The sequence below is a fragment of the Theropithecus gelada genome, chromosome 17, assembly GCF_003255815.1.
Source record: "Theropithecus gelada isolate Dixy chromosome 17, Tgel_1.0, whole genome shotgun sequence".
NCBI classification, from domain to species: Eukaryota; Metazoa; Chordata; class Mammalia; order Primates; family Cercopithecidae; genus Theropithecus; species Theropithecus gelada.
In genome coordinates, this window is record NC_037685.1 from 82,287,650 (window position 1) to 82,310,405 (window position 22,756).

The 22,756-nt window shown below is 35.6% G+C and overlaps 1 protein-coding gene across 3 annotated transcripts in view; it reads right to left on the reverse strand.

The window, feature by feature from the left end:
• Positions 1-4,651: 4,651 nt before the first annotated feature.
• INTS6 (integrator complex subunit 6) overlaps positions 4,652-22,756 on the reverse strand; it is an 80,186-nt gene continuing 62,081 nt past the window's right edge. For all 3 annotated transcript variants that reach the window (XM_025364653.1, XM_025364655.1, XM_025364654.1), the window contains 10 exons: positions 20,108-20,233; positions 18,168-18,322; positions 14,399-14,551; positions 14,139-14,271; positions 12,836-12,930; positions 10,279-10,389; positions 8,743-8,958; positions 6,584-6,710; positions 5,241-5,383; positions 4,652-5,020 (listed from right to left, as the gene is read on the reverse strand). In XM_025364653.1, coding sequence (XP_025220438.1) covers positions 4,715-5,020; positions 5,241-5,383; positions 6,584-6,710; positions 8,743-8,958; positions 10,279-10,389; positions 12,836-12,930; positions 14,139-14,271; positions 14,399-14,551; positions 18,168-18,322; positions 20,108-20,233 — 1,565 coding nt within the window. In that variant the 3' untranslated portion in view covers positions 4,652-4,714. The remainder of the gene's footprint in view (positions 5,021-5,240; positions 5,384-6,583; positions 6,711-8,742; positions 8,959-10,278; positions 10,390-12,835; positions 12,931-14,138; positions 14,272-14,398; positions 14,552-18,167; positions 18,323-20,107; positions 20,234-22,756) is intronic.

Genomic DNA, 22,756 nt, shown 5'->3' on the forward strand with positions numbered 1-22,756 from the left:
TTTTTTTTTTTTTTTTTGGTTTTTTTTTTTTTTTGAGACGGAGTCTCGCTCTGCCGTTCAGGCTGGAGTGCAGTGGCCGGATCTCAGCTCACTGCAAGCTCCGCCTCCCGGGTTGACGCCATTCTCCTGCCTCAGCCTCCCAAGTAGCTGAGACTACAGGCGCCCGCCACCACGCCCGGCTAGTTTTTTGTATTTTTTAGTAGAGATGGGGTTTCACCGTGTTAGTCAGGATGGTCTCGATCTCCTGACCTCGTGATCCGCCCGTCTCGGCCTCCCAAAGTGCTGGGATTACAGGCTTGAGCCACCGCGCCCGGCCAATACTGGGTAGTTTTTACTTTCTACTTATACTTCTGCCTTTAAGTTCCAAATTCTGCAGGGAACACACCACCAAACAGGTAATGTTTTACAGTATACCCTTCTAACTACAGAATCTAGTCATCATTTATTCACCAGTGCAGAGCAACCTGGTGCCCACTTCAGTTCATTAGACTACTAAAATTGAAAGCTCGCAAGCCTTCCTCTTAACACCAGATTATTAGACTTGCCCCACAGAAAGCAGCTGAATTTTAAGTTCTCTGATTGCTTACCAACCTCCAGGATACCAGCTAATTTCATCTCTACTGTCCTCATTTCCTGTCCAAACTATTAACTCAATTTACTCATATTCCCCTATACACTCATTTCCACAAATCCCTCAAATTCCTGACTCTCTCCTAAATTTGATTCCATGATTTGCAAACTCCCCTTTACTGAATATTCTGTACAACTTATGCTTTAACTGAAACCCAGCTCTCCTGTATGCAGACTGCTCTCCTTTCCAGACCAAAAGTAGAAATTGCTTTCTCTTGCACACTCACCATAGGCATAAAAGGACATGCAGTCACTGAATCCTTCACTTCCTAGTGCTATTGCAAAATTACTCCCTTGTACTCTTGTGAGACTCAACCATGCCACTCACACTGTCTCTCCTTATCACTATCTTATGCCAACCTCCAGGGCACAAGCCTGTAAGACACTGTTGTCTCTGGCACTCAGTTACAGCCTTCCTTCTGTTGTGCTGAGCTCCTATCAACTCCAGTGGGGAAGGCACCAAGTTCAAGAAGGCAAAGAAGAGATCTAGAGCCAGTAAACAAGACAAGGGGTTTTGTCGGGGGCTTACATAAAGGGGAGCGAGCCCAGTGGTGGCAAGCTAGGCAGGAGAACCACCTTACATACAGTCCAATGGCAGTGGGCTGGACAGGATAACTGCACGGCCCAGTGGCAGCAGGCTAGACCAAAAAAAGGCAACTGCTTGCAAAAAGTTTGCAGTTTATATTGTATTTTCACTTAGCACTCTTCCCCCTAACAACCTCCACCTGGCAACCTTCATTTAACCCAAAACAAAGGGCCTCAATCCCCTGTCTAGCCTGCATTCACTTCACAATGGGCTAGGGGCTCAGATGTTCCTCATAGATAGGGAATGGATCTTTGGGTTAGCCACCCTATTCCCTAGCTCAGAACTCCCAACCGCATGCAGGTGTGTCTGCACGCAGGGTCATTCTCAGGGTATGCTTCAGTTATTGCTATCAATGCATCTGCCATACACATTCCACCCCCAGAGCCCTTGTCACTTCATTCTTGGTCCTTACTAATACTCGAAATGTGGTGTGTGGACAAGCAGCAGCAACACCAACAGAGAGCTTGCTAGAAATGCTCATCTGCCTCAGACTGAGTAAATGAGAATCTGTAGTTTAACTAGACCTCCCAGGTGATTCACATGCATATTCAAGTCTGAGAAGTGCTGTGGACTTCAATGTTTAAGCAGATCATCTGGTAAGAACCTGGCCTCCCCGTTCCCCAGCTTCTCTCTAAAGAATTTACATTTATACCTTCGCCTTTCACATCGAGACAAATTCAGAGATGGAGGAGTATAACCCTCGTCTTCAAAGTACTCCTGCTACTGCTCCTTAACTCAGCCAGACTTCGACTCTAGCAATTCCTCTACTTTCTTTCTCCTATTAAGCATATCCCTTCTAAGCAGCCAATTCTGTATCAGGCTTATATCCGATGATACATCACTTTTACTAATGTCTTAATTTCTCTTGTTCTACTGTCTTCCCATAACATCTGCCAAGCAAAATCCCATCTCTTGACTCACTCTATCTGCTTGCCCCAGACTTGCATTTGGAATCATAAGCACTGCTGAAGAAATAGGGTCCAGCTCTACAGAGTGGTCACAATCACCATCTCTACTTGGGTCCTAGGCACTGTCTAGCAATCTTATCACAACTTTTTCTCTCTCCCACAGAGATTGTTAAGCTCCCTCACTCTCTTCAAACCCCTGACTTTCCCAATATCCCCTTCCGTCTCAGCAGTATACTTCACCTTCTACCTCACAGAGCTCAAAAGAAAAGCAAAGCCATGATTAAGAGACTTCCTTTACCTCCCTCTTAACTAAATTACACCCTCGCCACCACGTTTCCCCCACATTCTGCATCAACTGAGGGAGCATTCTTTCTTCTGTGCTCTAGACCATTCCCTCTTGCGTTCTCAGTAATTTTGTGCTGAGTATGCCTTTTCTCATTTTCATTTTCAACTTCTCCCTATTTACTGGTTCCATCACCAGCACTGAAACATGCTCAAGCGTCTCTGATCTTAAAAACAAAGAAAAATCACCATTTTCAAAACCCCGTGAACTCTTCCAGGTACCATGCTCTTTTCCCATCTTCCTTTTACAACTAAACTTAACTAGCTGTTTATACTCATACTCATTGTTTCCATTTTCTCACCTCTCACTCCTCCCATAACCCCTTATTAGGCTCTGCCCCTTTACTCCACAGAAATTGCTCTTGCTAAGATCACCAAAGACCACAGAATTTTTCTATTTCTCTTGATTGAACTGTTTTTGTTGTTGTTATTATTGTTTTGTTTGTTTTTTAAGTATTTGGGACAACTACCCACTCAATTATCTTGCCCTTTAGCTTCCATGACATTAAATTCTTCCCTATTTTCTCCTATCTCTAAAATTCTTCCTTCTCAATCTCCTTTTCTGCTTTCTTATCTTAACTTTGGCACTTTCGAGGTTCTGTTCTGAGCTTTTTTTCTTGTGTTTGCCTTGGTGAGATTTTATTCAGTGCAATGGGCGGTAATCTGCCTCTCATACTACCCCTCTAGCCCAATCCTCTTCTCCTGAGTCCCAAACTCAATATTCATCTTCTAACTTAGGATCTCCACTTGATGACCTAATATGCACTTCTAAACTAAACTCATTTATTATTTATTCTTCCACCCACCCAGTGTCTCTCAAGACAGACGCCTGACTCCTCCCACCCTGCTCTGGTCCCAACATCCAACCAGTAACCAAATCCTTTAGTGGTGTGTCCAAGTATTTCTCAAATACATATTCTTCTTCAAACCCCTCTGTCAGGTCACCAGCATCTGTTCCCCAGGTTTCCTAACTGATTTCTGTGCATGCACAATTATTTAACAACATCAAATATACAGTCTGTGTCCATACTCTCCAACATGTTTTCTGTTTGTGGAAAAGTTTGATTTTGTTTGATTCTGAGTACAGTTAAGGCCTATACATTGCAACTGGCTTATGTATCTCTTAAACTACATTTGCATCTGTAAAATCCTGCTGTACCTCTTTTACTATGTATTTTTCTGGGAAAAAACCAACAGATTCTTTGTCCTACAGAGTTTTCTACAATCTGGATTTTACTAATTGTATCCCACATGTTTCTCTGCCCCCTGTATTTCCTATAAATTGGTTTGATTACATTGATGTTCAACTTTGGTTTTTGGGGTTTTTTTGGTAAGACAACTTCAAAGGCAGTATTGGATACCTCCATCAGCAGTCATAAAATATTTTGTTTCTCTTCAGTTAATATGCTGTAAGTATGACCACTATCTATAAGTGATAAGTCCATTAATTCATTAGGGTTTCCCTACATTCATTCTTGCTCCTCTCTGATAATATTCCACACACATTACAGTCAACCTGGTCTTCATAAAATGCTAATCAGATTAGGTCACCTTCATTTTAAAACCTTTCAGTGGATTCTCACTGTCCTTTAGAATAAAGTTGAAAACAGCTTCCAAGGCCTTCCATCATCTGGCTTCTGTCTTTCAGTTCTCACCTTACCTCATGCCTAACACCCTTGCTATACTGGAATTCTTTAAATTCCCTTAATGCCTTTCTCTTTATGCCACTGCACATACTATTGCTCTAGTATAAGCAAATGCACAGCTTTTGGCTTCAGCATTAACTTCCTCAGTAAAGTGCCTTGACTTCATTGACTTAAATCCTCTTGCCAAATGCTTCCACAATATACTTGACATCTTTTCTGTAATATTCAACATACTTCTAGTATCTGTTCAATGACTGATCTTCCTTGCTGATTATAAATGAGGGCAGAGATCACTCCTATCTTCAGTGGTATACCTCAAAGCACAGCATTATCCAAAACAGCATACATATTTAATAATTAGTTGACTTCAACTGAAATTGAAAACCATCTTTCTGTGGATAGTGATAATGCTCCTTTCAAAAGTATTATTTTGAAAGATTTGCAAATGATATGTTAGAACATTATAGCTAATAAAGCATCATAAATATAAGAAATGTTCAAATGTTCATTAAGACATACAAAAATCATATGCTCATTTAAACAAATATCTTCTCTACACATTCATTCACTCATTGTACTACTAATCAATTTCCTTCTATAATCTATAACAAAAATCTCTTCCTTGAAAAGGAACCAAAAGGCAGCAAATAATGTTTAAGAAAAAAACAATTCTTACTTTTATGAAGAGGAAGAGGTTTAATAAGATCTGGCTGTGCTTGAGTTGTAGGTGCAGGTGGTCCTTTTCCCCCGATATGATTGTTTACAACAGGATTCTGCTGTCTGCCTCTTAGTAGTGGAGACATACACCGACGTCTTTTAGGGATCCCTTGCATATTTGGTTCTCCAGGTCGTTTATGTTTATTTTGAGGTCCAGCCACAAATTCATCTGCTTCATCTATCATCATACCCTTTAGCAAAAAAGAATACAATTTTCTTGAATTTACAAACAATGTTTAAATGGCACAACCAGTGTCAATTCCAATGAAAGTAACTATATTCTAATTATGTTGACATTTATTAGATACTCTACCAGGAAAATAGCTTCAGCTTACTTTAGTTAAATTAAGAACTATAAAACTGACAATGCCTACCACAAACAAATTACATAACAGAACATTTCAAAATTACCTTCTTATCCAGCTTAAAGGGGTTGCCAAATGTATGCAACCTTCGCGGCTGATCAGGATCAAGTTCTCTTAGTGGAGAAGGGACTTGCTTGAGGTATTCCTGGTAGTTCCCCATTTGTGCTATAGGAACACTGTGCACTTGATCTTTCAAAAAGAACACAACAGCAACAAAAGTTAACCTCACTAAGACTATACTCCAATTAGTTCTCAAATAATGTTTCCTTATATATGAATGCTACCTAGTGTTATTCTAGACAGTCTTCTTTACCAACATATTCTAAATTCGTTTGGTGCAATTATAACCACTGTGACAAAATATTTTAAAATAAAATTTAAAACACTGATTTCATCATCTAAACAAAACAAAAATTGCCATTAATTTCAGTACACAGAAAGTATGTGTGGCCGGGCGCAGTGGCTCATGCCTGTAATCCAAGCACTTCGGGAGGCTGAGGCAGGCGGATCACTTGAGGTCAGGAGTTTGAGACCAGCCTGGCCAACATGGCAAAACCCCATCTCTACTAAAAATACAAAAATTAGCAGGGCATGGTGGCACGTGCCTGTAATCGCAGTTATTAGGGAGGCTAAGGAGGAGAATCGCTTGAACCCACCCAGGAGGCGGAGGTTGCAGTGAGCCGAGATCACACCACTGCACTCCAGCCTGGGCGACAGAGCAAGGCTCTGACTCAAAAAAAAAAAAAAAAGTATGTGTGATCTTACCGTGAAAGGTGTATCTCTTCTCTTCTACGCTATTCCAAATAAGCAGAATTTAATTATAGTAGAATTTGTAGAAAACGGAAGTACAGTATGGAAAAGAGAAGCCACATAGCTAACCCTTTTTATATAAAATTATTGTTAGAACGCTTAAATCAGAGGTGGCAAAGGTTTAAAGTCTCATCTGACTTGATTTATAGTAGGTGCCATGGATAAAGGTGAAGGAATTATCAGAACATGTCATGAAACTGGCCATCCGGAGTTAAACCATCAGATACTGGTATATCTCAAGAAAATGACTGAGATAAGAAAAATCACTTATTTTAAGTATAGAGTTTGACAACTGGTGCGCGCATGTGTGTGTGCATGCACGCATGAATGCATGAGAAAAGCTATAAAAGGAAACTAAACTGTTAAGAAAGGTTGTTACCTCTAGGGAAGAGAATTTGGGGCAACAGTGATGGTAGGAAGAAAGGTAGAGAGTCAGGGATGATTCACCTTTTACTTCATTTCTTCCTACCTTATTATACTACTATAATAATTCTTTGAAATTTACATCACCATGCTATGCTTTTTCAGACTATAAAGAAAAAAAACATTAAAAATACCAGTATTAAACTATGATCTAACCTTCATCCTGTCCTTTAAGAAATCTGCGAGTGCTCTTCAAAAGATTAGATCTCATTCTTGTTAAGTGATCCAAAAGATTTCGTCTTGGTATGTCATAAGCATTTCTAAATGTCTGTGGCTTCAAATCCTATTAAACAACATTCAAGGACAAATTTATTGTCAAACATAGAATTAAAAGAGACTAAAATCTCTAACCTGCAGCATAGGTTTGGAAATAAGATATATAAACTAGTTAGCTTAAAAAAATAAAATAAAGACATATAATCTTAATGTACTGGTTCAGGGCCAAAAGATGAATATTTGGTAGTGAGATCAACCAAACAATCTCAATTCACCATCTAACTCTAAAGATTTTATTATATATTCTGGATAAAAGAAGTAAACTCATTTAAGTAAAAACCAATTTCCAAATTTTAAAAACCGAAGTTTTTTTAGAAAACAGCTTTAATGTGTGATTTATGTACCATAAAATCACCTATTTTAAGTATATAGTTTGATGTGTATTAGCAAATTCATAGTTGTGAAACCAACATCATAATCCATTTCTACCATCCCCAAAAGCTCCTTGTACCCACTTGCAGTCAATCACTATTCCTGTCCCCAGGCAACCACATGATTTGCTTTCTTTCTATGCTCCATTTTATAAATGGAATTTTGCAGTGTCCAATCTTTTTTACTTGGCTTCTTTCAATTAGCGTGATGTTTTTGAGATTCATTGACATTATTCGTGTATCAGTAGTTTGTTCCTTTTTATTCCAAGTAGTCTATTATATGGACACACTACATCTTCTTTATCTATTCACCAGTTGATAGGCACTTGGACTGTTTCAAGTTTTTGGTTATTATGAAAAATGCTGCTATGAATTGGCATACTAAGCCTACAAGTAGATGACTGATTGTACAGCAAATTTATGTTTACCTTCTTAGGAAAATACCAACTATTTTGTATCAGTAATGTTAGGAGGGTTGCTCCACATTCTCATCAATACCTGTATTTTTTGTCTTTTAAATCTGTCATTCTAGCAGTTATGAAGTAGTATCTCGTTTTGGTTTTAATTTGCATTTCCCTAATGGCTGATAAGGCTGAGTTCTTATTTGTATTTGCTTATTTTCTTTGGTGAAATGTCTGTTCAAGTATTTTGCCCATGTTTGTCTTTTTGAGTTATGGGTTCTTTATATATTTTGATACAAGTCCTTCATTTGATATGTGCTTTTCTCCCAAGCTGTAGCTTGCCACTTCATTTTTCATGTTTCTTTTAAAGAGCAAAGTTTTTTTATTTTAATGAAATTCAATTTATCAACATTTTTGGTATGTGCTTTTAGAAATCTTTGCTAAGTCAACATCATGAAGATTTTTTCCTATGTTTTCTTCTATAAGTTTATAGTTTTAGTTCTTACATTTAAGACCATGACCACTTCAAATAATATGAGGTAATGGTCAAATTCATTATTTTGCATATGGATATCCAATCGTTCCATTTGTTTAAAAGACTGTCTTCTTATCCACTAACTTATTTTTCTATCTTTGTTAAGAATTTACTGTGTGTGTGAGGGCCTACATCTAGACTCAATTCTGTTCCACTAATCTCTATGTTTATCCTTATGATAGCACCACACTGCATGGATCACTGTAGTAAGTTTTACAGTAAGTTTTAAAATCAGATGATATAAGTCTTCCAACTTTATTCTTCTAAAATTGTTTTAGCTATTCTAGGACCTTTACATTTCCATATAAATTTTAGAATCAGCTTGCCCATTTCTACAAAAAGGCTGCTGGGATAAAGATATCTGTAACCATGAGTACTCACAAAGCATTTTTGGACCATGCTGTGGGCCTAATAGGGTCATCAGTTTAAGTACAAAACTATAGTGAATTCTACCATCCACTATTGCAACTTAAAGCAATTTCTAAACCTCTGTTTTCTCATCTATAAAATAAACAAGTTAGTTTACTCTTCATCAATCTATCCATTCATTCACACACCATGTACACTGTTTTAATTCTAGCAGTGACAGTATAATGATCATTATTCTGCAAGGGTACAGAAGTACTCTTTAAAGTATGGATAAAATGAATGTCAGAATTAGCAGAAAATGTGATTTATCCAGTAACAGAACAGAACAGAACTACAGTAGTACTAAATTCATATGATTATTACCTTATTCAGCAAAGCAACTTGGAATCCAGTGTATTCCTTCATATTAAGGTCTAGCAGTCTGTGAGGGACATCCTCTGAAATTCCCTGGAGGAGTTGTTGAAAATCTTTCCTATACGCCATTGATAAACCATGTGATCGGCTCCGGACTTTTATTCCAGTTTCCTGTACTACTTTTTTGCCTACAGATCCAATGACTCGATCAGATTCTATTTTGGCCTAAAGTAAAAATAAGAATTATCTTGATAAAATCTACATTAATAAATCAGATACTAATGGTTATGATCTTCTATAAATTAAATATATATTTTTTAAGTATATAAGAAGTTAAAAACTCAAGTAGCATAGTTTATGTCAAGTATTGGGTAAATTAAACATAGTAAACAACAACGTCTTATGATTTTAAATCATTACAACTCTAAACTTTTGGAACAGGACAAACACACTTTCAACTTATTATTTTATTTATTAATACCCATTATACTTAAACCATGAAATGTAAATGCACACTAAATGAAATGTGTATTTCCAATTCAGGAGTGATAGAAAATTATTTTTTAAAAATCATCGTTACATAAGACATTTTTATTAGCACATCAATATGGCAAATAATTATGCAGTTCTTCCCTGGAAAGCAAGAAGCAATGTTTTGACTCCTCCCAAACTGCTTTTTGATTTGTAGTTAAGGTAGTGAGTCAGAAGTACTGGAAAAATAAAGTATTTCATAGGACATTAACAATTTCAGTCAGTTAAACTATATACTGCTTGACTACTATAGTATTTATTAATGTGATTTTTGGCCAGAATGACAAACTTCAGTGTTTTCTACAAACATTTCAAAGAAACTCCCATTCTGAAAGAAAAATCTGCAGGTTTCAAAACATAAAGAAGTTTTTATTTTTTCTTTTTTAAGGAAAAATGACTTTCTAATCTAAATTTCTCAAAAGATAAATAATGTTCACATATAGGAAGTCTAGGACCACACTCACGAAGCCATTTTCTTAAATTAGGAATTATTATATACAATTTTCTTTTTTCTTTTTTTTTTTTTTTGAGATAGAGTCTTGCTCTGTCGCCCAGGCTGGAGTGCAGTGGCACAATCTTGGCTCACTGCAAGCTCCACCTCCTGGGTTCACGCCATTCTCCTGCCTCAGCCTCCTGAGTAGCTGGGACTACAGGCACCCGTCACCACGTCCGGCTAATTTTTTGGATTTTTAGTAGAGATGGAGGTTTCACCGTGTTAGCCAGGATGGTCTCGATCTCCTGACCTCATGATCCGCCTGCCCTGGCCTCCCAAAGTGCTGGGATTACAGGCGCGAGTCACCGTGCCCAGCCTATTATACAATTTTCAAATTAACATTTCAAACCATAGCACACCATGGGCGTGAGACAGAATTATGTAATATATGGCTCTAAAATGTAATATATTAATATAATGGAATTCCATTAGAACCATCAAGAACCAGCTTTAACCTGTTTAACTATCTTAGCCCAAACCATTCAAAATACTTAACGGCTCACTCTATTTCTTGATATTACCTGTTGACTCAGTTTTTTGAGGTATGAAATGACACTGTAACTAAGTCCATATTCCATACTGTCTGCTATTAGGTTAGGTGCTCCCATCATCCTAACAGCTTTCTTCAAGGGCTATAGGAAAAAAGAAAACATCATTCAATATTAAGCTTATTAAAAACTTATGGTTCCATGTATAGTCTGTCTTAAAATTTTCTCCAAAAAATTATTTCCCCTTCTTCTCCTCAATAAGGAAGTAACACAATCACATTTATGTTTCAGTAAAATGTTTGTCAGTGGGATGAAAGGCCATCTGAAGTAGTTAAAAAGGATTTAGAGGCCATAACAACTCCCCAAGACAAGAAGGATAAAATACTGGACTTCCTTGGTACCAATGGGAGATACTAGGAGATACTGGAAGAAATGGACAGAAGACACATTATAGAGGTAGCTCTGGGTAGTAAGTGAAAAACACTCAAGGAAAATGCAAGATTTCCACTTTGAGTAATTAGCTGCTCAACCACTCACTAGTTACATGATTCTAGATCAGATTATAAATAAGCTCTCTGTGGCTTAGTTTCTCATTTGTAAAATGAGGATAATAACAATACCTACCCCTTACAGGGTTGTCATGGGATTAAATGAGTTAATACACATAAAGCATTTTATAAAACCATTGGGTACAAAATATTAATCATTACTATTATTATAATATGCTGAGCTGAAAAAAACAAGCTCTGAAGGAAACATAAGCAGGAGGAAAAAACAATCTAATATTTATTATGGATGTGGTAACTGAAAGTTACCTTTCAACTGTAAGGAGAGACTGAGAACTACTTTGTATGACAAAAAATATCACTACCAAGAGTGTCTAGCATATGTGAATGGGATAGAGCCAGAAAAAGGATGATAACCATTGACACATTAGAGTGTATAAGCACTGGTGTCAAACTGAAATCAAATCCCAGCCCTGATATTTAACACCTATCTGGCATGGCTAAATCCTCAGGGTTGCTACGAAACATAAATGAGTCAACATATGTAACAGTTCCTATTCAAAGTGTTTGTTCTTTTTTGCCCTTCTACTTGCCAGGCACTGTGTGCTAGACACATTCAATACAACTTATCTCTTAGAACTATAAAATGTCATGATTTTCAAAGCTCAAGAAATTAATCTCCTAATTATATTAGGGATGATTTAGAAAGATTATTTATAGCCAAATGCTATAATATTCCTGCATCAAAAACAGAAGTAATACATAAGTGATTTTTAAGTACTTTTGTTAAAAGGTTACCTTTCACAAACTAAATCATGTATTTAATAAAATGCATGTTATTGGTTTTACCTACTATGATACACTAGTTTTGAAGTAATGAACTCCTCTAAAGCATATGGTCCTAAGAGAATATACACTTATCCACCTTACAAGGTGTTTCTAGAGATTTGGGAAATAATACAACAAAAACTATTGTGTACCCTTAAAAAGAAATATAGTAGGCCCTACATATCTGTGGATTCCGTATTCTGTGAATTCAACCAACCACAGACTGAAAACGTTAGGAAAAAAAAAAAATGGAACGTTGCATCTGTACTGAACATATACAGACTCTTTTTTCCTTGACATTATTCCTTAATCAATATAGTATAATAAGTACATACATATTAAGTAACCTAGAAATGGTTTAAAGTATACAAAAGAATGTGTGTAGGTTATATGCAAATACTACACCATTTTATATGACGGACTTGAGCATCTGTGACTTTTGGTGTCCATAGGTGATCCTGGAGCCAATCCTTCACAGATACTGAGAGACAACTATAATCATAAAACTATAATTTAAAAAGGTAGTACAACACTCGAGGTTAAAAGCCTAAATCTAAGCCAGACTGAATTTCAGGCCCCTCATCCCCTCACATGTTAGCTATGTAGCCTTGTGCAAATTATTTAATTTTTAATGCTTTAGTTTCCTCATCTGTGTAACAGAACCAATAATCATTTCTACCTCATAGGGTAACTGTATAAATTACTGATGTTGCTTAGGACAGTACCTGGCCTGAGTAAGCAGTACATAAATGTTCTCGTGATCATGATCATCATCACTACTCTGCAAATCACTGAAACCTCTCTTTACCTTTACATCTATAGTGGTCATTTGTATACTCAATTTTCATGTCATTTAATCTACAAAAGCAATAAATAAAAGTTTACAATACCCACAATAAACCATAAGCATAATATAATTAACAAGTTCTTCTTTTTTTTTTTTTTTTGGAGATGGAGTTTCGCTCTTGTTGCCCACGCTGGAGTGCAGTGGCACAATCTTGGCTCATTGCAACCTCTGCCTTCCGGTTTTGAGCGATTCTCCTGCCTCAGCCTCCCGAGTAGCTGGGATTACAGGCGCCCGCCACCACGCCCAGCTAATTTTTGTATTTTTAGTAGAGACGGGTTTCACCATGTCAGCCAGGCTGGTCTTGATCTCCTGACCTCAAGATCCGCCCGCCTCGGCCTCCCAAAGTGCTGGGATTATAGGCGTGAGCCACTGCGCCCGGCCAACAAGTTCTTTTAAATAATATTCTTACCCCGAGATAGTAGGGAGGCATTGTCTTCAAATAACTTTCAAATGACTGTCTCCACTTCAATGTTGGTTTTGCTTTATGCACTTTAAACAAGTCATCTAGAAATGTATAATGTGAACAAACTATCACTACTCATTATTTTCACACATAGAAGTCAAGTCAAAGACGCTTCCTTTTTAAAGTCTGCCTTGTTATTTTTGAGAGAGTAACATCAGACTTTTTTTTAACATGAAAGGCAGTAAGATTTATGGTTTTGTCATTTTCTATAAAATGAAAAGATGCCAATTATGGTCTAAAAGTACATGTAGGAATTAAGTTAGAAACAGAAAATATACAAGGAAAATCTATGCTCTCCCTAGACCTAGACACAAAGCAGATTTGAAGACAGAAACAAAGCATGCATAATGTTTTCTATAAAATATATCTACTAATATTTTGACTATAACTTTTAAATTTAAAGTGATTTCATGGAGCGTAAGTTTTCTCCAACAGCACTTCTCAAAAATGATAGCTAGATGGTACCTAGAAACTAACTTTAGGCTTTTATCATATTATTTTGGAACAAACTCCTTTATTTAAAAAATATTTGCCAAATGAAAATTAAAGTATAGATAAAATCTTAGAAAATGCACTCAGATCTTGTTAACTATACTATGCTTCTACAAAATGTCTCATTTCAAACGGAAAGCCTACATTACCAATTCTGTTAGAAATCTAACTTGCAGAAAAGTTAGAATATTTAATTAAAAAATTTAAAATGTAATACCTTTGGCCGGGCACAGTGGCCCATGCCTGTAATCCCAGAACTTTGGGAGGCCAAGGCGGGCAGATCACCTGAGGTCAGGAGTTCAAGACCAGCCTGGTCAACATGGTGAAACCCTGCCTCTACTAAAAATAAAAAACTTAGCTGGGCATGGTGGTATATGCCTATAGTCCCAGCTACTTGGGAGAGAGGCAGAGGCAGGAGAATCGCTTGAACCTGGGAGACGGAGGTTGCAGCGAGCCAAGAATACGCCACTGCACTCCAGCCTGGGCGACAGAGCAAGACTCTATCCCCAAAAAGCTAAAAAAAAAAAAACAAAAAAAAAAACCTTCATTAAATTGCAGACTAAAAAGTGTTACAGTATCATCTTTTAATTTACTATAAACACAAACAGGTTGTTATCTTTTCTTCAAGATGTTCAATATTTTAGAATATTCGAAATATTTTCATTGATTTCCAAAAGACAAGAAAATCTATAAGGAAATGCTCTTTAGGAGAACCTTTACATGCTAAGCCAAGGAGAATGTGACAAGAATGACTTACCTAAGAGGGGAAGAAGGACTGGATAATTGTAAGGCATCACAAATAAGTTGACACAGTTCAGTGCTGTACTGGCTTTCAAGTAACCAAAAGGATGACCAAGTTCACTATATTTTGCACTATTGCTCACGTACACCTGTTAGAAAGGAGCAATTAAAACTTTAATAACCTTTAAAGAATGTTATATAAACTACTAATTCAATTCAGCTTTTTAAGAAACACCTCATTTAAATTTTGGGGTCACTGTAAGTTGTTCAGCTCACCTGCCAACAAGTTTGAGGAGATTTCCTTTCCAGGATAAATTGAGTCAGTGGTGAAGGTTCCAACTCATATTTGTCAAAAGGAAGTTTATCAATAACCATTGGTTCACAGTCTGTACAGGAAAACTTCACTACAGGATGAGATGTACGAGGTGGCTAAAGGGGAAAGTCTTGTAATTACTATTTACATGAAATTCCAGAAACAAAACTAAGTATCCCTCATTATCAAAATTTACTCAGTTCCTCCATCTTGCTAATAAGAGTTTGATTTACTGTTAAAAGCAACATTAAGCTGAAAGAAAACACTTGAAAATGTAATGCTAAAGTTATTGCTAATATTCAAAAGAAAAAGACAAACACTTGAAAATCTGTAGAAATGAAAATAGTTTTAGGTCTTATGCAAAATTTAGTAATTGAGTATTCATTAATTTTTACATCCAAAAAATGAGAAATGTATATGGAAACTGTCACAAGTCTTCATTTGTAGCAATTTACTTATAGAGAGTAGTGACTTCCAACGTAATCATAGATATTGATCGGTTTTTGAATATACATTATATATTTCTAATTATATAAATTATAAATGTAGATGTGCATAACAAAATATATGCCAAAATGGTATTAAAATAGGAGAAAAACAACCATAAATAGAACTTCTAATGCTTCCTTCCCTATTCCAGCAATTATTTTGGTAAACTCTATAGGATATACACCCTGTTCTAGAGGTATAAAAAAGAAATACTTTTTTAAAAAAGACACGTTACCTCCCATCTACCTCTTAATAGTCCTCTTTCTAAAAATCTCACCAATTGTGAGATTTTGTGAACAAAATGAGCTATGAGGAAGTAATTTCAAATTTCATAGCTACTGGCTCAGTTACTGCTTATACCCTGGTGGTTCACAAATCTACTGTGTTGGGGTCAGATGGCTCTCATTTCTCTGCTGTATCTACCTACTGGACATAACCTGAATCTTCCACAGGTCCCTCAGACACAATATGTACAATTTGTTATTTCTCCCCCAAGCTACAAAACCTGTTCTAAAAACCTAGTCATTATTCTTGATATCTTCCCATCATCCTCCATATTTAACTGTCACAAAGACCTGGATAAACCGATAACACAAATTCTAAGGCACTTACCAGAACACATAAACATGGTAGGTAGTTAGTCCTAGTTGCTGCCTTCTGTTAATACTAAACTCTCATCTCTCGAGAAATGTATCTTCTATTTCTTACCACTTTAATTTGGGCCTTCATCATTTCTCAGATTAGACTAGTACAACTGCCTTTTGCTTTGTTTAGTCTCTAATCAGCCCCCCTCTGATCAATCCTATGGCAGTGACATATAAATAGGATCATATAACTTCCCTATCTAAAATTATTCAGTAAAAGTAACAGCCAAACACCTAAAAATAGTGTCTAGACTCTCAATATCACATACAAAGATCTTCAATGATCTGGTCCCTGCCTTCCCACACCACGCCATACAGACTCCATGCTTCTGCCATGCCAAGTACTTATTTTCTCCCTTGTGTATTGCAAACAAAGTTTAGAAGAATGAGTTGGCATGTAACAACCTCTAAAAGACTTTTCCCCTCATACCCCTTCCCACTCTGTACTCCAAAAACACACCAGGCTGTCAGGCCCACCTCCTCTGGCTCTGCCCCACCCCTCTATGACAGTTGGCACACTGTATTCTATGATGTGTACATGTCTGACCTGCCCATAGACGCGTAATGTTCAAGAGGGGAAGCACTATGTTTTACTCATCTTGTGCTCCTGTGCCTAGCATGCACCTGATACACAGTTTATTCAATCAGTCCACGAAACACACTTATTCTGTGAATAAAAGTACTGAGATCCAAGATGGAAAGTGGAGGGAAAGATCCTCTAGAACTTGGCAAAGAAAATTTTGCATATATGATTTTGTTTAATCCCCAAAACAACCCAATAAGATGGAGCTATAAGCCACTTAACAGATGGGAAATTGAAGCTTACAAAAGATAACCAAAGGCACTAGTTAGTAACTAGTAGTGCTGTGATTCAAATTCACATCTTGTAAATTACACTTAACTTCACTAGCAATATTTCTTCAATATTACAATTTATAAAAATTTCACTTCCCCTAATATCCTTCAGTTACTAAAGTTTGCCAGTTCTTTCCAATATTATTTATTATTCTGTCTTCCATCATCATAATTCAACCACTTAAAATCTCTTACATGAACCATATCAATAGCCCTCTAGGTAACCTACCTGCATTTCAGCTCATCTCCCCCTTCTAATTTTTCTGCATATAACCACTACCAAATCAATTTTTCTAAAGATGTCTGTTAAAAACATCTTCAACTGTTCTTTGAATTCCACTGTTAAAAAGCTAATATTCCTTAACCCTGCATTTAAAGTCATAAAAAATTTGGTTAGTTTAATAGTACTCTCAATGTCCTATATACATGTTATGATCCACCCATACTCAGCTACTTGTTACTCCTCTAAACATACCTTGTTCTTTTTCACTTCCATATTTTTTTCTCATACTACTTCCTTCTCCAATTGAAGTCCTACCCACCCTCTATGGCTTGTAAGAATTTGTGATAGACTGCTAGAGCAGCATTAATAGATAAGGGTTGTGATACTGGTTTTGGATTTCTTTCCATTACGACTCAGGTACTGTATGTTCTCCTGTACGTGTTAAATAAATACAATAGAATAAATAACCAACATGACAGTATTTCATACAAATAAGGTATCTGTTCTGTAAGAGTTGAAAGACCTCCAGAAGAGAAAGTAAAATGACCAAAGAAATTGAAAGTTTCTCCATAAAGCCAGACTAAAAAACTATGATGGTTCTATCAGAAAAAAGAGAAGGTATGAAGAAGATACTTCAATGAAATTTAGAAAACCTTAACTTCATGCACTACTTTATTAAATCCCTAATGAATAAAGGAAATATCACTTTATAAATTCAAAATAAAAATTATCCTGAAGAGCTGATACAGGTTTGAAGTACAAAAGGTTTCAAAAAGGTTTTGTTGTATGAAACATTACTAAAGACTGCTTAATGATCTCTGAAATACAATTCTTATTTTCTAAGGGTAAAATCAAGGAGAACCACTGCCATGCTCTCCCATAAAATATCCCTTAATGCCCTCAGATACTTGGAAAAAAAAATATGGAAAGAAAAGAGTACACTAACACAACTAAATGGATATTAATCTGTATAAATGTACCCTGTTATTTTAAGAATTATATAATGAATACTGATAATTCACCATGATCACTGAGCAAACTTCATTGTTCCTAAAAATAATTCAGGTAAACAAAATCAGAAAATCTGTTCTAGCTTAAACCTCCAATCTGCAACACTGTATATAACTAAAACCATACACATCAATATGAATTTAAGACTAAGTCCTAAAAAATTGCAGGCAAACTATTAAAATTATTTTCTAAACTTTCATTTAAATCCTAAATTGTGTCCCAGAGACAAATCCTCATTTAGAGCTCAAAGAGGAAATTTTGTACCCAGAAGCCAAGAATAAAAAACGTGAGCATAGTATTAGATTCTAAAGGAAGGAGATGCCTTTCTTTTTTCTATTACTTCATAATAAACAATACAGCACACTAAAGCAAGTAACAGGGTATCATAGCACTTTGAATATCTGTCTAATCCCCATAAATTAATCACAGCTTTCACAACAGAATTTAAAACTAATAGGAAAGGCAGCTGAATGGTTACTGTTACATAGTTACAGTCTCTCTGGTACTTACTAGTGTTGGCGAATTTTGATCTGGCCAAAAAGACTCTGGAACAGGCCAATGACCTATAGGAACCCCAGTTTTAGGATTTGGTCTGACATATATGAGTTTGTGACAGCTATGCCAAGGCTGAGATCCAAAAGGCCTTGATATATCTGGCTGCCCATCTATAGCAAAGAAATTAAGACAAAGAAAGCATGTATCATAAGTGGGGGATAAGCATAAAAAGTTAAATTATATCCATTATTACTTAATAAAAAATTCCTAATATTTGTTCTTTTCTAGGTTTTCCTATTTTTCTTAAATGGCAGAACACTATGTCTGCTTAATATTTAGACTAGATTGTAATTCATTAGACAATAAGTACAAATTCCAACTATGAGTTCGCCAGTTCAAAGGAGGTCCGCAGCATCCTTTGCTTTCCCAACTGGAACACATAAAACATGCTTTACAGTGAATATCTGTTTGATGAATGACATGTTTTCTTCATCAGATGATAAGAGCAAGCACCCAATTTGCCACCTTTATCATCATATCCCAAATGTCAAAAACAGTGCCAGGCGCACAATAAATACTAGAATAAATAAGTATTGCAAATTGACTATTTTTTAGAAATCATTTTAACTGAAGCCTAAAAAAAACTTAATAAGCAAATCTAGACCAAAGCACCTACCTTTAATCTAAAATAACTTCAGCAAAACACCAACTATCTTCAACAATTTAGTGAACATTTACTAGTACCAAACTCTAAACAAAGCATTAAAATAATTTAAAAATAAATACATTGTAACAATTCAATTAATTTTTTTTTAAGTCTGGTTTTGCTAAAGAAGACATGACACAACTTATTGTTATCACCCATTCCTTCCCTACAGTACTCTCTCAGTGCCCCCATTCTTTCATTCATCTCTATGATCTTTCTCTTTTCCCAGGTACCTACTTTAGTGGACCACCTCTGCCAATTATCATTAAATGACTCTCTAAATCTTTGTGTGTGTGTGTGTGTGTGCGCGCGCGTGTGCGTGTGTGTTTTGAGATAGAGTTTCGCTCTTATTGCCCAGGCTGGAGTGCAATGGCGCCATCTTCGCTCACCGCAACCTCAGCCTCCCGGCCTCCGCCTCCCGAGTTCAAGCAATTCTCCTGCCTCAGCCTCCCAAATAGCTGGGATTACAGGCATGCGCCACCACGCCTCACCTGGCTAATTTTGTATTTTTAGTAGACACGGGGTGTCTCCATGTTGGTCAGGCTGGTCTCAAACTCCAAACCTCAGGTGATCCACCCGCCTCGGCCTCCCAAAGTGCTGGGATTAGAGGTGTGAGCCACCACGCCCAGCCATGACTCTCTAAATCTTGAAATAGGTAACATACAATGCAGAGGGTCTCAGCTATAAACCATCCATTGGTTGTACTATAACTCCTTATATCCACTGGCTATTGGAAATAGTTCATGATACAGAAGCTAGGAAAAAGCCATGTGGGACTCAGCTAGAGTTAGAAGAATCAAGCTTAACAAAGCCTGGTTCCTCATTTTTGACCCACATACACCATTTAGTTTCAATCAGTTTGATCCTTGGTCCAAAAGTAGCTAAGGAGTTAAACATCTAGGATTGAACACTTTGGGAATTAAACAGCATAGGAGAAGCATATATATGTTGACAGGCAATTGTACAATACTACAAAGAAATTATACATTTGCTTATCTATAAATACTTTAAAAGGCTTTTGACTCATCAAAATGTCAGGCAATAAACAATCATTAATACAAAAAGGTGATGCTACTAGACCACCATTAGTTTACCTTGACTTTCCTATTTAATCTTCCCTCTTTACCAACAGCCTGTCTTAATAATTTGGTCTTGCCAATCTTAAGGCCAAATCACAGTAAGTTTTCAGTTCTAGTTGAATAAACAATAAAGCAAGTTTTGAATGTCTAAAACAAAAGTGCAATAATACCTTCTACAGGGGAAGGATCTGGTCCTGCTTTTTCAAAGTTTATTACCACCCCACTTTGTACTTTCTGCACCAAGGACTCCAGACACTGATTAAGCATTCTTGGAGAACACACAGAATACGAACGGCCTGAGATTTAAAAGAAAAAAAAAAAAAAAGAAGAAGAAGAATATAGTAAACTAGTTAGTTGCAAGAATTCCTATCTTTAGCAAGAAAAAAACAACTGTGAGGTTTCTGACAGTACTAATTAACAAAAGTTCAATGGTAGAAGTTGACTAATTTCATTATCTTATGAAAGTGCACAAAAAATCCTTATTTCCAACCAACCAACAATCCCATTTTGTGAGAGTATGTATTTTCTTCTAATTACAGGTATTTGGAACATAGAATTCTTGGTCTGAACAACACACAATGAAAACAAGTCACATATTTTATGTTTTTAAAAACATATACAAAAAACACACTATCTCCAATTGTTATGCAATATAATTTATTTTTAACACATATACACACACACATCTAGTAACTGTCTCCCCAAAATCTTATTCCTGCTTAACAAAAGTATTATCACTAAGATTTACTGTGCACATAGTAGATATGTAATAACTACTTAACTAGTTCATTGGCAGTTTTTAAGTATTTTAAATATTTGTGTTTTAATATACAGATGGTAGCGTGTGCTTTTCTGAATTTCACTTAGCTTACATACTTGGGAATTACCTATCTTACGTGAATTCCCTTTTTGCACATTTTAACCTATACTACTTTTGGTTCAGAAGCATTAAATACTAGTGATTTTTTTAAAAGATACGAGTGAAAAGATTTTTTAAAGAGGAATTTTCAACAAAAATATCTAGACCTTAGCTATACAATACTTTATATACTAGACACATGTAGCTATTGAGAACCTGAAATATAGCTAGTCTGAATTGAAATGTATAGTAAGTGTAAAATATACACCTGATTTTGTTGACTTAGTATAAAAAAAAAATCTCAGTAATTTTAAAATATCAATCTCATACTGAAGTAATATTATGGATATATTGATTTAAGTAAAATATATTATTACAATTAATTTCATCTATTTTTAATTTTTAAAGTGGCTACTATGAAATTTTTAATTACATATGAAACTTGAATCAGATTTCTATTATACAGTTCTGATTCAGACCAACACTAAAAACCTAAAAACCTTGACAGCTAAAACTCAATCTTTGGCCAAATATTTTGCAGTATTATTTGTAATAAGCTCAATATGAAGCCCTACTCTTTTGCACATTCAACCAATTATTTCAGAACACAAGCTACATCATTACATTTGACACATCAAATTACTCATATCAACTTATATTTAAGGTGATTTGTTAAAGGCTACTCAGAAAAGAGAACATTATAGACAATGGTGATTCAAATCCTCAAAGTCAGCTTTACTTAGAAAAAATAAGTATCATATAACAACTGTATAAAATAATGATGATTGTAACCTTAACAAATATCTACCAATTACTGAGTATCTATGTGCCTGGCACTGTTCCAATCATTTTATGATATTAATTTCTTTAATCCTAGCAATAATTGTATGGGTTATTTTCCCCATTTTACAAATGAGAAAACTAAAGCACAGAGAGGTTAACTAACTTTTCCAAGTTAGCATAGTGATACAGCTACAATTCAAATCCTTACAGGGTATCAGAAACTATTCTGGATATCCTTTGTCCCTTGGAAATCCTCTGTTAATTTGAAATCATACTTAAAATAGAGCATTTATATGAAGTCATACTTATCTGAAAGAATTGGTAAATTTAAATCTTTTTTCTAAGTCAATTTAAGTATATACAAAAAGCAATCCATAAAAAGGTTAACCATCTTTACATGCAAAATATTAGAAGTTTACATAAAAGCTGAGTATCTTATTTCATGAAATTTAAGCATATTCCTAAGATGTCATTAAAAAGCAAAAGTATATAAACTATGACAATTATCTCTGCTCTCCTAAGTTGTGTCATCAATTATTAAGAAAACATAAGCAAATCACTCTTAACATGAAATAAAATTACTAATCAGTACATTTTACAAAAATTGGAGAAAAAGAATAAAATGAGTCATTTGGCAAATTAAAATCAATTATCTTAAAAGTTAAAGAGAAATAGCAAATTTTGCTTTCTTTACAAAGTGAGCCTATATCCTACGTAACGTTCCTCAAGCGAACTTATTGTCTATGTCAAAACTTACTCTTTGGAATATACAACACTTTGCGCTAATGCATAAAGTTTCTAGGATCACTACTTGTATTTGTGAAAAAAGTTATATTAGCATACACCTTCAAGTCAAGAAGCTGTCTCACTTTGGGTTATGTGGAGTCCACAAAAAAGCCAAACTAAATATAGTGAGTCTAAAGGTGGTATTAGCATCTTTGTCAAATAGAGAAGAAGCAAATGAATATTTCTAAGTTGGTCAATAGTCCTTACAGAGGCTAAGAAAGTTAAATGTATTTAATCTAGAAATATCTATAAATAATTTTTATAAAATACTTTAAAAATTCTTGATATATTCAACAACATGTCTATTACACATTTAAAAATTTATTATCGTCCTTGCACCTCCCCCAAACCTGCTTCTCCCTAGTGTACCATCTCAGTCCTTGGCACAGCC